Below are 14783 nucleotides of genomic sequence, written 5' to 3'. Positions count from 1 at the left end.
GACAATAGGAAACAAAGAATTGGCGAACTTTAGCACTTTCTTGTTAGCTTTTCATTTCACAGGTGTATTGTTTGCTCTCTATTTTACAGGTATCAGTGGCAGATCCACTTTAAAGTGCCCCCTCCCCCCTTATTTTTTCAGAAATAGCGCATTTTCTTTGAAGTGCCGGAATTTTCTTCGCAGAATTCAATATTCATAGTCAAGCGGGCCCCCCCTTAGCTGAAGGTCTGGATCCGCCACTGGGTATATATAAGTATTTTCTTTCTTGTTTATTATAAACTTAAAACAACTGTGCCTGATCCATTCCTGACTTGGTATGCTTTTTCGGTCAGTGTTAAAAATGGTGCAGATGTGTCTGAAAATATTACTAAAGTTCCCTTGCATAAATCCACTGTCAATAAGTAATTGAAAAAATCATATGGCTTGCTCTTGGTTTTAACTTGGCCTTTCCCAGCCCATATCACGTTGGAAGTTTTTGTTTAGTACATCTTGCTTGCACACTTAGCTCAGTCTTTAGCTACCAATAGATTTAGATTCTGGCAATTATCACACAAATTGCCACAAGGTTGTGATGTGTCAGTGTCCCCATCATCACTGCAGTATTTCACAATACTATTTAACAACTGCTTCTGAAGACATTTTTGGTCCAAATCTGTTGTTCTGCTTATAGAGTTTAGGATACTTGATCTGTCCTCAAACCTTAGAAGAGAATGCATGTTCAGGGCATACCATCTCGACCTGCTTTCTGGAAGTAATCCTCCATGGATAATTTCAGGGATAGTAAGATGGATGACAAATCTCATGTCCTTTTTGTCTATTCCCAAGCCAAAGGCTTTTGTGACACACATTACAGTACATGTATAATATTGTTACTGATAATATTACTGTATGTTTGTAAATGAGAACATGTTGACAAAGTGAAAAAGTTACTATAACTGGTGTAGAGTGGGGTTCATATGGGGAAGTGAAATTACTATCATGTATAATAATGCAAGATACATGAAAATGGTAATTTAGGAATTTGATTTTTCTACAGAAATTGCTTGTAATGAATTAACTGATGAATTAATGTAATTAATTAAAATAACTCTAATAATTTTCAGAGACAATTGCTATGTTTGTTTGCATGCATGTTATCAATGGAAGCTAAAAACAAAAACAATTACAAATATTGTGGAAAACTATAAAACTTTACAATAGACACTTGCTTAACAATAAAATCATCCTCTTCATGAAAATTATATAAATTGATTGGCTAGAATATTATGGAACATGAATTTCAAGAACACATGTTTCCACAATATGGTTTAATTATAAGCTCTAAAGATTATTAAGAGCACAAAACCATAATGTACTTGTTTGGAAATTGAACCCAAGCTTCTAGATAAGTAATCATATCAAGTGTGTTGCCATTTACACCAACACGAATTGTTTAGGTAGGGCACACCCACAGTTCTGTTATGTGGTAAATATATATAAACAAGCCTATGAATGACCTTTATATTGTGGAATTTGTGTGCATATAGCTTGAAATCTTCACAAGTTGAAATCCTGTTTTCATAGTATATGTATATACAAACAAAAGCATAGAGACCAGTATACAGAAGTACCTCTTTTAATAACTATACATAAGCTTACCAACTTCACGCAAAAAGATTCCACGACAATTTCAACAGTACTGCTAGACTTGTGGAACCATACATTTCGAATAAATTGAACTTCACAAACACTGAAAACGAGTCAACAATAATTATCTGTGGCCTACTACCTTTCTCGTAAGCTTGTAAATTACCCTTGTGTTACACTTTAATACAGGTATGTGCCATAGAGTTGAGCTGCTTGAGTTGCTGAGCTGCATTATTTGCAAATCAATGTAGTTGAACAACTGAGTTGAATCGTGTTGAATCTGGAATTCGTGTCCTTCGCTCTAGGGTTCAACAAGGTTCATTCCTTATTACATTCGGCGATAGCAATCAACTTAAATACCTTTGACTTGTACTCATTCGAAAGAATGACAGACATTTAGGGTTTCTTCTGAGTGTTATTTTTCGAAAGGACTTAGACGTCTGCGTTTAGCCGAATATCGTCTTGGGTTATATGAAAATTGTGAATAACTCGATAACAGTGGACGATTCCATCACGAGAATAACAGGAAACACTGTCGGAGCAATCAGCACGCCGTCAAGAAAGAGTACGACCTAAAAAACAGCAGTGAAATGGCTTTTCTTCAAGTGCATTGTTTTTAGCGGGAAAATCGGTCGCCATCTTGGATTCGTTATCTGCCAGTCGTTACTCTTTCTACGTCCTTCCCATCATCCTCTTCGAACGTAGCCAAAACGAAAAAACGAGTAACGACTGGGTACGAGTCTGCCGCTGTACACCTTCGGTTGGGGGATTGGGGATCACTTTTTTGCGACCGTTTCGCGAGGTTCGCGTGACTCGCGCACGAGCTTCACGCGCGTGTTACAGTTCCGCGCGCCTATTCGCGCCTAATTCCCGAAGTCCTTCATGGGATAAGTATTCCTTTTCTCGGCATGCCGGCATCAACACGTGTGACAAAGATGGTCCCTGATCGCCAAACACCTCTAATGTCCGTACGACTGGAGCGCTTTGCTTTGTTTATTTCTTCTTTACCGCTTCTTTCGTTCGTCTCTTGCGTATCGATCGCTCTTGTTTGGCATTTCGAACAAACTACAAGGACTCATTGTAACGTAAGTGAGTTTTGATTAATTAGCTTACCTGCTAATTTGTGTTGTACCGCAGACATTGATTTTCCGTTTGCTTGACCGTTTATTATTGCATGGATGATTTCATTGTTTCTGTTACAGTTTACTGACAGTCGTCGCATTTTTTATCAAGGCTAAAATTAGCAGTAAGCTCACTGGGTTTTGACTGACTTTGCGTTGAACTCCTGTATTAAGCTTAACTCTGCTCAAATCAAATTAAAAAAAAATAGATTACTGAAGACAACACAGTGCTAGTAACCCATATTTACAATTTTTTGATGTTGACCTTCCCTCCCAGTCAAGGGGAACACTTGTAACAGTTATCTTAAAGTAAAGCTAAGCTCCTGACTTATCAATGTCAGGCCTCAGTGGGGTCGGGTAGGAGGAGGCTAGGCCAGGCTTGAGGCTTAGGCTGGACACCTGGTCAGTAGATATGACACAAATTATTATTTTCCTGTTTTAGGTGCTTTTTACCATTTTAGTGCACTCTTAATTTTGCAATAATAATTATTGGCGAGTCTTGAATTGCCCATTCACAAATGTCCATTTGTGGGGCATTTGATCATGAAAATTCACTGCCAATTCCTTGCTTCCCTCTCGTTCCCTCTCCTCTCCACCCCCATGGCTTAACATTGACAGGTCCTCTAGCTAGTGCCCTTAAAGATTTGAAACACACTTACTGTGACATTCATTAGTGGTTACACAGGGATTATCATTGAAAACATGAGTAAAAATGTTTTGGGGAATTATTCCCGGCGTATCCAATCGAATGTTCTGTAATCGAACCCAATCGAACACCAATCGTTCGATAGGGTTTGGTAATCGAACATAATCGAACTCACAATAAAATTTAGTCAATCGAACAAAATCGAACGTTCGATTACCGAACAGTCGACAGGCGAACAAAATCGATCGTTCGATTACCGAACAGTAGACAATTGTACTCAATCGAACGTTCAATTACTGAACTGCTGTTTGTTTGTATTGCGGACATTTTGTATGGAACATCGTCCCCCTGACTAGTCCGGCGTGATTTTCTTATCAAAAGACGGATTCAGAACAAAATCGAATCTGATTTAGTCGATTGTGTTCAATTGTGTTGGATTGGTTCGAAAATCGAACTCACAGCAAAATAGATGTTTGATTTTGTTTGATTACCGAACCCAATCGAACAATTGGTGTTCGATTGGATTCGATTGATTTTTGGTTTGATTTTGTTCGATTGGATACACCCGGATTATCTCTTGATCCTTAATCATGACTTTGGACACTTTTGTGACCTATTTCACCACACTGTGCATTATTTTCTATATTTTTTTTTTTGGGTTTTTTCTGGCTTCTGAAAGTTAAAGGATTAAAGTTGTTTTGGATTTATGTTTTGTTTTAGGTTCCAAACTATTTACCATCCATAAGTGCCGCAATAGGAGGACACATGCCTGAGAAGTTTATTTGGAGAGTTGGAATAGCTCTACACTGTCTTCCACGAATCTTCCTTTTTCCATTCATAATTCATAAACATTACAAAGAAACCCAATCAGGCAGGAGAAACAACTTAACAACTTGGTGGTTTTGGCCACTTAATCTTCTTAACTGCATTTTACAAGTTGTGGAAAATGGAGCACTCTTGACCTTAACCTACATTTCTTCAACGGACAACTTTGGTAAGGTACCTGCTAAATTTTCACCAGACATTTTTTTTTTTACAGGAATACATCAATTTACATTCAATTTAAAGAAGGTATAGAAGAGTTGTGGTATTTTAGGTGATGTTTCCTGTGAACAGAAACTATTTTCAATTAAAACTTCAAAATAATAATTTTGTAAGTTTGGGTAGAAAAGTACCAAGCAAGCAATATTAAACCAAAAATAAACATGGATCAGGTTATGACTGTTGTTAATGCCCAAGTGTAAACACAGCATAAGAAGGATGACAAACTTGGCCAATGTTTTCGAGATGCACTTGCATGCGGAATCGTCTGCCAAGGAACTACACAAAATGACCCTGGTCAGAGCTTGAACCCAGGCTGCTCGACTTGTTAAGGTCATTGCCCTGTATTGCATTGTGCATCCTTACTGCGCAGAATTATTTTACGCAAAACAAGCGAGCACGAGCGTGCGCGCATATACAAAATGGTGGCTTTTTTCTATGTGGCTTAGTCTGCGAGGGAAGTAAATTGTCTGGTGACCTATCGATTTTTTCTCATAATTTTATTTTGGATGTAGTGATCAAATTCTTTCTGTAAAATGAAAACAGATCAAAACGTGTACTTTGGCAGTACTTGCAGAGGAATTATAAAGGAATTATATGGAATATACAAGGTCTTCCTGCTCCTTAACGAATCTTAAAATTTAAGTTCCCTTAAAGTAATAAACCAGTTGGCGAAGTTTGGTTAAAAATCTGTGTTCAGTTCTATTTTAGGGTAATCACCTTACCGGTAAGTGGTGCTTGATCGGTGGGGTGGGGGTGCTTAATAAATGTCATAAAATACAGGATATTAGCATGTTAACCTCAGTGTAAAAGGTTTAACTGTTTCTGTTAAAGGTCATTGAGCTAAATGAATAGTGAGATGTGTTCTGTATTTGCTTTTTATGTTTCAGATGTCCATGAAGCTTCATTCATTGTATTTATGGTGTGTGCCATGCTTTACATGTTGCTATCATGTATTTTATCCTGGTCGACTGCAAACAAGCCAATGAACACTGAGGTACATCTTATGTAAAGTTTGCTATGGCTTATTTATATATGTATGTGTTGCTCTGCCACCAGCTTTCCCTTCCTCCCTCCCAATTTTTCTTGAGGGGTGGGGTGGGATGGGGTGGTGAGTATGGCTACATTATACCTGTCAACTTTTTCTGGGTCAAAGGTGTGAGATTTTTATCCTGAGAGTGCCAGGATTTCCGAAAACGATACGACAATGTCCGAAGTTTTCCGAAGATGTCTGAAGTATTCCGAATACATTCCGAACATATCCCGATGCCAGTACAGTACGTGGACGTGTTTTGCTAAACACGACCTCATTCCCAACGCTTTTTTTTGTCAAAACTCTGTCATTTTGGGGAAAGTATCGCGATTTACTCATTTTACATGGAGTTTTCATTTCTCACACTGGTTTGAGATTACATTTTTTGGAAAGTGTGTCGGCTGTGGTTCATCCTCTTCCCCAGGGCCACGCGTATTTTTTTAAATGACATGACGTAGTGGCCCTGGTAACGGTAAAAAATATGATTTTTTTGATTGGCTGATAAAAACTGCATGCGTAATTAGGTAAAAAAATGAAACGCTTCTACGCAATTTTCGTTATACTTCCGGTCAGTTTGAAAATGTTTCCGGAAAAAGACCGAATAACAGTCTGGGAGTTTGTTGGGAGTTTATTGGAATAACATATTCACGAAGCAGACCTTTGTTTATGAACAAATGAAAAGTACATCTTTTGTAAGGTGTAACTCGGTTGTACTTTTTATTGCATTAAAAATATTGCAAACATTTGCACTATCAACGTTAACTTAGCTTATACAAGATATACACACTAAATGGAGTTCATGAATACATGAAGACTTTGAAATTCAATGTGATATTTCTTACCGCCGCTCAATAGAATGATACCTCATCGCTCAGCCGCTTTTTTAGCTCTGAATTTTCTACAATACCTCCGCATGGCCATAAATAAATTTCACAGTATCATCAACCGTCGGAATGTTTATATCAGCTGATGATTTCCTCGACTCCGTGTTTAAACACTGTGACTCCATAATTCCTCTGGATTCTAACTTTTCTATCTGCCGTCTTCCTGTTCCATTCCTTGTTTCTTGATGTCCTCCGACAATTGTAGCAAGGATTGCTGTACAGCTCTTTCGAACGCCAAACTCAAATGTCGTATCTTCTTTCAAATTCGCTTTCTTCTCGTCTAAGTCAGCCCCAGCCTTCCCCTTTCTTTTACTGAGCAGGCGCAGACGAACATTTATGCAGTGGGCATGCGCTACCGGATGTCGTGGATTTTACGACATCCGGTAGTCAGTGTTACCAGAGCCCTTCGTTTCGCCGACCACGTGACCAAAAGAAACGGAAGGCTCTGGGAACGAGAATGGCTGTGGTTGTAATAACTCACATTTCTCGACTAGGTGTGAGAAATTGGTTCGTAAGCGTGAGTTGGCGTGAGATCGAAGTTTTCAACTCGCAGGCGTGCGCCCAAGGCGTGAGAGTTGGCAGGTATACTACATGTAGGCTACTGGTATAATTTAAAGAATATGAAAGATTATCAATTTTCAGGTTATTTTAAGGGTGTTGATTTATTGCTTGGGATGGGCTACAGGAAATAGGAAGAGCTTTAAGACAATTATAAGCTACAATACTATCATATCACACATCCTTTGAGGCTGAGGTAATACTGTAATATTTATGTTTTAGAATTTTTTTTTTTTTGCACATTTCTGTATTTCATGCCATGTCATCAGAAAAAATTATCTTTCTTATGTATAGCAAGAAGATAAATTAAGGCTCAGTTACCAGTATTAATTCTTGTTTTCTGTTATATTTTTTATTTACAGGAATTCACATTATTCAGAAGAAAAATATTCACAATGTTCTTCAACTATTGCTCTTTTGGTCTCGCTGTGTACTTTTTCTTTAGACATAACTGGTACTGTGAACCAGGAAGTATCCTTTCTAACTTAAATGTTAAGTCAAGTCTGCATTTGCCCCTAGTGGCTTGTTGCTTGTGCTTTACTATAGTTTGTGTAGCATGAAGTTATTTGGAGTGCTTCTTTCCCTCTCCCTTGGATGGGATGCTCTTCCATTTGCGGGTTCTCCCCGCCCCCCCCAGCCACTGCCCAGTTACACACCTGGGTGGAGAGGTATTAGGCAATCAAAATGACATTCTTGTCCCCATAGCCCTTTCGTTTCTCTTAGCCGGCTGGGTCTTGGCACGAGAAAACAAAGGGCTCTGGGGACACAGGATTTCCAGTCCTAGATTCTAGGACTTCTGGTCTTCATGTATGCAGTCATGACGTTTCAAAATTATGTATGAGAGAGTCGTTACGTTTTCGACATCCGTTTAGGAATTCTTTGTTCCAAACAGCCAATCAAAAAAAATTCGAATTACTGAATTTAAAAATCCTATGTCCCCAGAGCCCTCTGTTTTCTCGTGCCAAGCCGGCTAAGAGAAACGAAAGGGCTATGGGGACGAGAATGTCAAAATGGTTGAAAAACATATCCAAGTCATTTTTGATTGGCCATGTGACTGGGGGGAGTACTGCTACTGCTACACTACCCTATCCTGGATGGGCTGCTACTACATAACAGATTACTCTCAGATATGTTGTCAGCTTGCCCAACAATCTGCTCTTACATTCACATACCTGGGTGGAGAGAGGCACTGTAAAAGTTAAGTGTCTTGTGATTAGGAGTGGGAGGCGCGGTGGCCTAATGGTTAGCGCGCTCGACTCCGAGTCAAACGGCCCGGGTTCGAGGCCTGGCCGGGGTGCTGCGTTGTGTTCTTGGGCAAGACACTTTACTCTCACAGTGCCTCTCTCCACCCAGGTGTATAAATGGGTACCGACGAATTTACTGCTGGGGGGTAACCCTGCGATGGACTAGCATCCCATCCAGGGGGGAGTAGCAATACTCCTAGTCGCTTAATGCTACGGAAACCGGGATAAGCTCCGGCTGTATGAGCCTCATGGCTCGAACACAGACTTTTACTTGTGATTAGGAACACAAAACAATGTGCTGGCAGGGCTTGAACCCAGACTGCTCGATGCAGAGTTCACTTGCACAGTAACTATTAGGACACCATGCCTAACAAACTTTGCAGAACGCTGTTAGTTACATGCAACTTACTGTAATCAAAAATTTGTTTGTGGTGGTTTTTCTTAACAACTGTTGTACTTTTACAGTGTACACTCTGTTCGCTCTGGCCGAGTACTTCACAATTGTATCGAACATAGCATTTCACTGGCACTGCTCGTGGCATTTCAATGGCTCAGTCTTGTCGCTGGCCTTCATTGAAAACAACCTGTCAAAGATAAGCTAAACAACATGAAGAAACTGGAAGTTGTCCTAATGACTTGTTAATTATCTTTTCCAGGGGGATTCCTATATGAAAAAGGGCAGGGATGCTTGTCGGAAACTTTAAAAAGAACCCCTAAAAGAGACCAATTTGGGGGTGGCTCAAGCTTCTTTGGACCCCTAAAAGGTACCAAAAAAATACTGAAAAAGAATTTATACAGGTATTGGTATATTTTTAATTTTCGTAATAATGCTACCCTAAATGATACCTTGACAGCAAAATATATTGGCATTTTGCCTGGAACATCCTAAGTGAGACCAAACTCTGAATTTACACCCCTTACTAAGCGAGACGACAAGCATCCCCGCACCTTTCATATGGGGGGGGGGGGGGGGCTGTTATCTTTCTAGTCAGTAATGAATTGTCAAGGTTCCTCTACATAACAAGACTGATGCACAGAATTTGAACATTATTTAACTGTATGATAAATTATACAATGTAGTGGAAAACAGGACCAGATTCATTTCAGTGATTTATCTTTCATGACTGGCGATTAGAACTTTTCAAGAAGTTAAATTATCCGGTTTTCTACTTGGACTAATCTTGGGTCAGTTCTCTACAGGGTCGTAACCAGGTATATTTTTTTCATCGCTGATCCCAAATTTTAGCTCTAAATTTTGATTCCTGATCCCCAAAATGCGGCAACATTTGATCCCTGATTCCATTCTGATCCCATCTGATTGGCCGATCCGGATCCCATGACTTGTGACCTGGGATCCCGGGTCCATGATCCCGATCCCGAGGCTGTGATCCCGATCCCAATGCTGTGATCCCTGATCCCATATACCTGGTTACGACCCTGTTCTCTAGCTTCAAACGTTTAATATAAATTAAATTATTAGTTAAGAAAAAAGTGGAACTACCACAGGCAGCCCAAATGCAATACTGAATCATACTAGAGCAAAGCCTTTATTCAAAAGGACTTTGAAGCCAAACAGATTTTTAAGTCTTTTGCAGAACATAAGGGATTTCTTTAATCTTTTATTTAGATGTTAAGCATTAAAAAGTTAATATATTTTAAGTCCAATCTAGATGCTGTTCATATTTGCCCAGGTATTTTTTCAGATATGTATATAAAGTTACACTCTGTGTACAATGTACACATGTTTTGGAATTGTTATTGAAATTGACAACTGATACAGGTCAAAATAATAAAATACATTTTTTATGATTTTGTTGGGACTTAAGGTGATTGCTGGATTTTAATTTCCTTCCTTGAATAAAACGTCTGAATGGAGGCTCTCTAATTTCCTATGCATAATTCCTGTACACACAGCTAAAAAGTGAGGCCAACGAACTTATGTACATCCCTATCTATAAATTACTAACTATGGCTAATCATAGCTCACTTGGTGGGAATTGAAATAGAAATGCCTCAAATGTAGACGACTTATTGCTGATCAAACCATTTTCTTTTGCTACAAGAGTACGTTAAATGTCGTGGCATTGCTAGCTGAAGAACTTTTTCTTCAGAAACCCACTTTTAAATACATAATCCAGCAAACTTTGCGGCCAGTTTTTCTCTTCTATATATTGTAGCTGCATGCAGCTATTTTAAAGGCTGGATTTCTTGTTATACTTGAGAATACGTGATCAACTTGAAAACCGTTATTTTTTCAGCGGACGTCGAAGAAGTTTTGCTTGTGAGCCCAACGATATCGATTATTTCACCGGAATTATTTTCTTTTTGGTTATTGTTGACATCACGTGACGTCCCACAGCGTGACTCTTGGCTGTTGTTGTCCCCTTGTGGTGTTACACTGTTGATCTTATTCAGGCTACGCCAGAGCATGGCTAAAAGCAAGGTGGTTTCTTCTAGCTTACAAGGACCCATAGTTTCAGCATCTGTAGAATGCTTTTCTGTGTTTATTTGTTCTTTACCGCTTCTTTCGTTCGCGTCGTGCGTGTTGATTGCTGTTGTTTGGCATTTCGATAAAACTACTAGGACGCATTGCAAGGTAAGAGAGTTTTTAAATTATTTATACAGGAAAATCCGCCTGTTTCCTTGTCCTGTCGGCTTTATTGAGTTATGTTTTGAAAAGTTTTGTATTTTGGCTATCTGTTGTAACACAGAGGAGTTCGATCGAGTGCCTACACCGCGGAATATTATTTGTTGATAAACATATTCGATACATGTATTCTCTCACGGCTCGCAAATGGCTTAATTTATTCTGATTTATTCATTTCGACAAGTCGAATTTATACGCGCACTTTTTATTTCATTTGTTATTTTACCAAGCTTTTGATGTTATCCACCATATCATTTCTTGTCCTGTAAAAATCGGAGGTTTTCAGGTCCAATATTAAATAAAAAAAGAAGTTTCTTCTGGGATAATGAAGATCCATCCATTAAAAGCCTAAAAATCCCAGTAACACAATGCATTATTAAAAAAAAAAATCCTGATCTATTCGAGATCTGTGTATTGTTGCTGTTTTGGCATTGTAGTATTTGTGGCTTCGGCTTTTCTAACTAAATGTGAGGCGATCGTAAGACTCGAACCAGCAACGTAAAAAATTTCCGCTTTTTTAAAAGCGGAAATTTTTTAAAAATTGATGACTAATTAACTAGCTGTTCTGCGAAATCGAGGTGAATATAGATAAAGTGGCAGAATATTCATCGAGGCGTGAAGCAGCGAAGTAAACTTTTCTAAAACCGCTATTCGCAAAGATTGAGCAGAATAATTGTTTTTGTAGATACCGAGAGACGAGCTTGAGTCTATCATCATAAAATGCGCCCACAAAACTTTGTCAGAACTAGGCTAGAGCGTGACACACAAGGCGTGACAATGCCAGTGTTAATATATATAATGTACCTTGTATATTATTCCATTATTTATGCAAAAAAGTGACGCTTTTTGCGGATATAGTCACTCAGAATACATAATTAAAATCATTTGTTTATCTAAATGATGTGAAAAAAAAAAAAAAAATGGACGACTGCAAACGAGCGCTAAAGAATCTCCCGAATCGCCGGAAATCGCAGGAGCCTGTTTCACTAGCCTTGAATTTCATTGATGTTTATATAATAAATAATAATATTACGAGAGGACACTTGTAAAAAACTGAGTTCGATAGGTGGCCACGGTAAGGCGCGTCGCACTGTAATATTTTTTCATTTCATTCTTGCTTTTAGAAGAGCGGTCAGTTTTCGACATCTTTTTTTCTTTCCCTACAGCTAAAACATCTTTAGAGACATCACTAAACTTCATTTTGAAAGTTTGCACCCTCTCCCGCGTTAATTTTTTTTATTCGAAAGAAATATTCCCTCCAATTAGCTTTAATTTAAGTCGCGTTAATTTCGTTAATTTCCTATAATAAGGTAAAGAGGACATATGCACATTCGCACTCACACTTATGTTTATCATAAGGACTTTATAATCTGTTTTTAGGTTCCAAACTATTTACCATCAATAAGTGCCGCAATAGGTGGATACATGCCAGAGAAGTTTATTTGGAGAGTTGGAATAGCTCTACACTGTCTTCCACGAATCCTAATTATGCCGTATGCACTTCATAAACATTACAAGAGTACTCAAGCGGGCAGGAGATACAACTCAACAACTTGGTGGTTTGCACCGCTTAATCTTTTTAACAGTTTTTTGCACCTAGTGGAAAATGGAGCACTTATAACATTAACGTACATTTCTTCAACTGACAACTTTGGTAAGGTGTTTTAATTTTGCAATTTTATAGAGCGAACAAAAACCAATGTAATCACTCTGGCCAATCACAAAGGAGACAGGCAATCTAATGAACCAATCAAAACTCAAAGCAAACACCGTAATGATTCGATTTAGCGCCCTCCTTCCAATAAGCGCCCCCTTCCGAATAAGCGCCCCCTTTCGATTGTCTTTTTGTCAATAAGCGCCCTTATTCCAATAAGCGCCCCCATTCTAATAAGTGCCCCCATTCTTATAAGCGCCCCTATTCTAATAAGCGCCCCTATTGTAGATAACTGCCGCTACTGAAGTCATCGACGTCGAATAGATAAACTCATGAACATTCACAGTACCATACATGTGATATAGTTACTGCTAAAATGAATAATGTTTTGAACATTTGGTTTTTTCTCAAAAAATTAAATAAGCGCCCTGTCTCGAATAAGCGCCCTCTCTTCATTCTCTATTTTCCAATTGCCCATAATGCACTTTGTTTGCCCCCCAAATTTTGCATAAATTGTTTTGGAAATACGCAGTCCTCCCGAGAGAATTTAAAAACAATAGTTTATGCAAAATTTGGGCGGCAAACAAAGTGCATTATGGGCAATTGGAAAATAGAGAATGTGCCAAAAGTAAATAAGCGCCCCGAGCGCTAAATTGAATCATTAAGGCACATGTAGCCGGCGCAAAGCGCGGGAAAACGTGTGTGAGCAAGTTACGACTGGTTTTGGTTTTACCTCTGATTGGATAAGAACGTGGTGCGACATTTTTAAACCAATAAACAAGCGTAGAAATGCAAGGTCAAAGCAAACGCGAATTACTTTCGACACTCAAGTGAAAACAGCTCTAACCTAAAATATGCGTTTTCATCTGGGTAAGTGTTGAATTTAATGCAAGAATATGTGTATGTGTTCTTTCCTCAGATATCCATGAAGGGTCGTTCATTGTATTTATAGCATGCTCCATAGTCTTTATGCTTCTGTCTTGCATTTTATACCGGTTGACTGCAACTCAGCCAATGTCCGATAAGGTACGTTACCTTAGGAAACAGGAGCTCGATCGATTACAAGACCAGTGATATAAGTTGACTTGCTTTATAAGTGTATTTTTAAGATATATCCAAATCATTCGGAGACCTGCAACTAATTTACTGTGATGATTCGATTTATAGCGCATTCCTTTCAATAAGCGCCCCTTTCGCATTCTGAAAAGCGCCCCCATTTGAATGTGGTGTTTTCAATAAGCGCCCTATTCTAACAAGCGCCCCTATGCAAATAAGCGCTGCTCAATAACGTAGGCAGCCTTTTTCCAATAAGGGGCGGACCATTATTTTCTTGGAGGGGGGGGGGGATGAAAAATTTTCCTCTGCAAACTTTTTTTTTTAGTTTATGCACCTCTGCAAACATTTCTTTTCGAAATTCTTACAATTTTTTGTTATACATATCGTGTTTGCAAACAATTTATTTTGTCTTTCCAGGCCCTGCAAACAATTTTTTTCAATATTTTCATCCCTCCCCCCCCCCCTCCAAAAAATAATGGTCCGTCCCTAAGAACTCGTATTCTATTTCAATAACAGCGCCATTATAGTACATTGAGATCATTCGCGGCTTATATTCCATAATTTTGTACTGCTCACATCATTCCCGCCCGCATTACAGATAAACTAGTCCTATCTTCATCTGAGGGCACAATTCCTTTCAAACAAAAGATCCTTTTTCGTTTAACCATTCCAATTTTTATATCAAAGACTGAATAATCGCCCTAATAAGTGCCCTGTCTCCAATCTGCGCCCTGCTTTGAACTCCCGAAATAAAACATTTACCCTTGGCGTTGAATCGAAACATTTACCGGCCAGATAGTTCCTTATGTTCTTGTTCCCTGGAATTAAGGTGACCACCCCCCCCCCCCCCTCCCTCGAAAAAAATCCCATGATCTTACAAAATGGACATTTCATTTCTGTTTACAGGAACACACATTATTCACAAGAAAACTCGGTGTTATGTCCTTCAACTGTTGTTCTTTTGGTCTTGCCGTGTATTTTTACTTCCGACATAACTGGTACTGTGAACCATTAAGTATCCTTTTTAGAGGCAATGCTAATTAAAGGGGCAAAAATTTGAATGATTTCAATAACACTTGTTATAGTACTGTGCTCGTTTTAGCCCAGTGTATAGATTAGAAATGCCTTGGTACTACCGGCGTATGAAAGTAGAGAGCTTTTAAAAGCAGTGACAATGGCCGGCAAAGGCTTTTATAAAACCTTTTTTTACGTAATAAGATTCTCGCAAGTACCTACTCTGAGTTTTTTAGTGTGTCATTCGGTCAGTGCAATT

The 14783-nt window shown here is 38.8% G+C and overlaps 3 protein-coding genes and 1 long non-coding RNA gene across 4 annotated transcripts in view; 3 read left to right on the top strand and 1 right to left on the bottom strand.

Annotated features, from left to right (window-relative positions):
- Positions 1 to 14783, top strand: part of LOC144653685 (uncharacterized) — a 70659-nt gene that overhangs the window by 13951 nt on the left and 41925 nt on the right. The gene's annotated exons all lie outside the window — the stretch shown is intronic.
- Positions 2537 to 9966, top strand: LOC144653689 (acyltransferase PGAP2-like). Its single transcript, XM_078513751.1, has 5 exons — positions 2537 to 2711; positions 4114 to 4387; positions 5325 to 5431; positions 7272 to 7380; positions 8619 to 9966. The coding sequence occupies exons 1-5, from the start codon at positions 2562 to 2564 to the stop codon at positions 8753 to 8755; spliced, it is 777 nt and encodes a 258-aa protein (XP_078369877.1). The 5' UTR covers positions 2537 to 2561; the 3' UTR covers positions 8756 to 9966.
- The window catches only part of LOC144653687 (acyltransferase PGAP2-like), a 5489-nt gene continuing 1206 nt past the window's right edge, over positions 10501 to 14783 (top strand). Inside the window, exons 1-4 of the mRNA XM_078513749.1 lie at positions 10501 to 10749; positions 12181 to 12454; positions 13374 to 13480; positions 14417 to 14525. Of these exons, the coding sequence (XP_078369875.1) occupies positions 10582 to 10749; positions 12181 to 12454; positions 13374 to 13480; positions 14417 to 14525 (658 nt within the window). The 5' untranslated portion in view covers positions 10501 to 10581. The remainder of the gene's footprint in view (positions 10750 to 12180; positions 12455 to 13373; positions 13481 to 14416; positions 14526 to 14783) is intronic.
- The window catches only part of LOC144653695 (uncharacterized), a 438-nt gene continuing 328 nt past the window's right edge, over positions 14674 to 14783 (bottom strand). Inside the window, exon 3 of the long non-coding RNA XR_013570802.1 lies at positions 14674 to 14747. This is a non-coding gene — a long non-coding RNA (uncharacterized LOC144653695). The remainder of the gene's footprint in view (positions 14748 to 14783) is intronic.

This window comes from Oculina patagonica, chromosome 5, assembly GCF_052425735.1.
Source record: "Oculina patagonica isolate OP01 chromosome 5, crgOcupat, whole genome shotgun sequence".
NCBI lineage: Eukaryota > Metazoa > Cnidaria > Anthozoa > Scleractinia > Oculinidae > Oculina > Oculina patagonica.
The sequence above is the reverse complement of the archived record's forward strand: the minus strand, read 5'-3'. Positions and strand labels throughout refer to the sequence as shown.

What these genes read in the sequence shown, in the direction of transcription:
- LOC144653689 (XM_078513751.1), top strand. Translation starts at nt 2,562, where the DNA reads ATGGTCCCTGATCGCCAAACACCTCTAATGTCCGTACGACTGGAGCGC. An exon ending in TTCTTCAACGGACAACTTTG is followed by an intron (nt 4,388 to 5,324) that starts GTAAGGTACCTG and finishes TTTATGTTTCAG; the next exon opens with ATGTCCATGAAGCTTCATTC. An exon ending in CTGGTACTGTGAACCAGGAA is followed by an intron (nt 7,381 to 8,618) that starts GTATCCTTTCTA and finishes GTACTTTTACAG; the next exon opens with TGTACACTCTGTTCGCTCTG.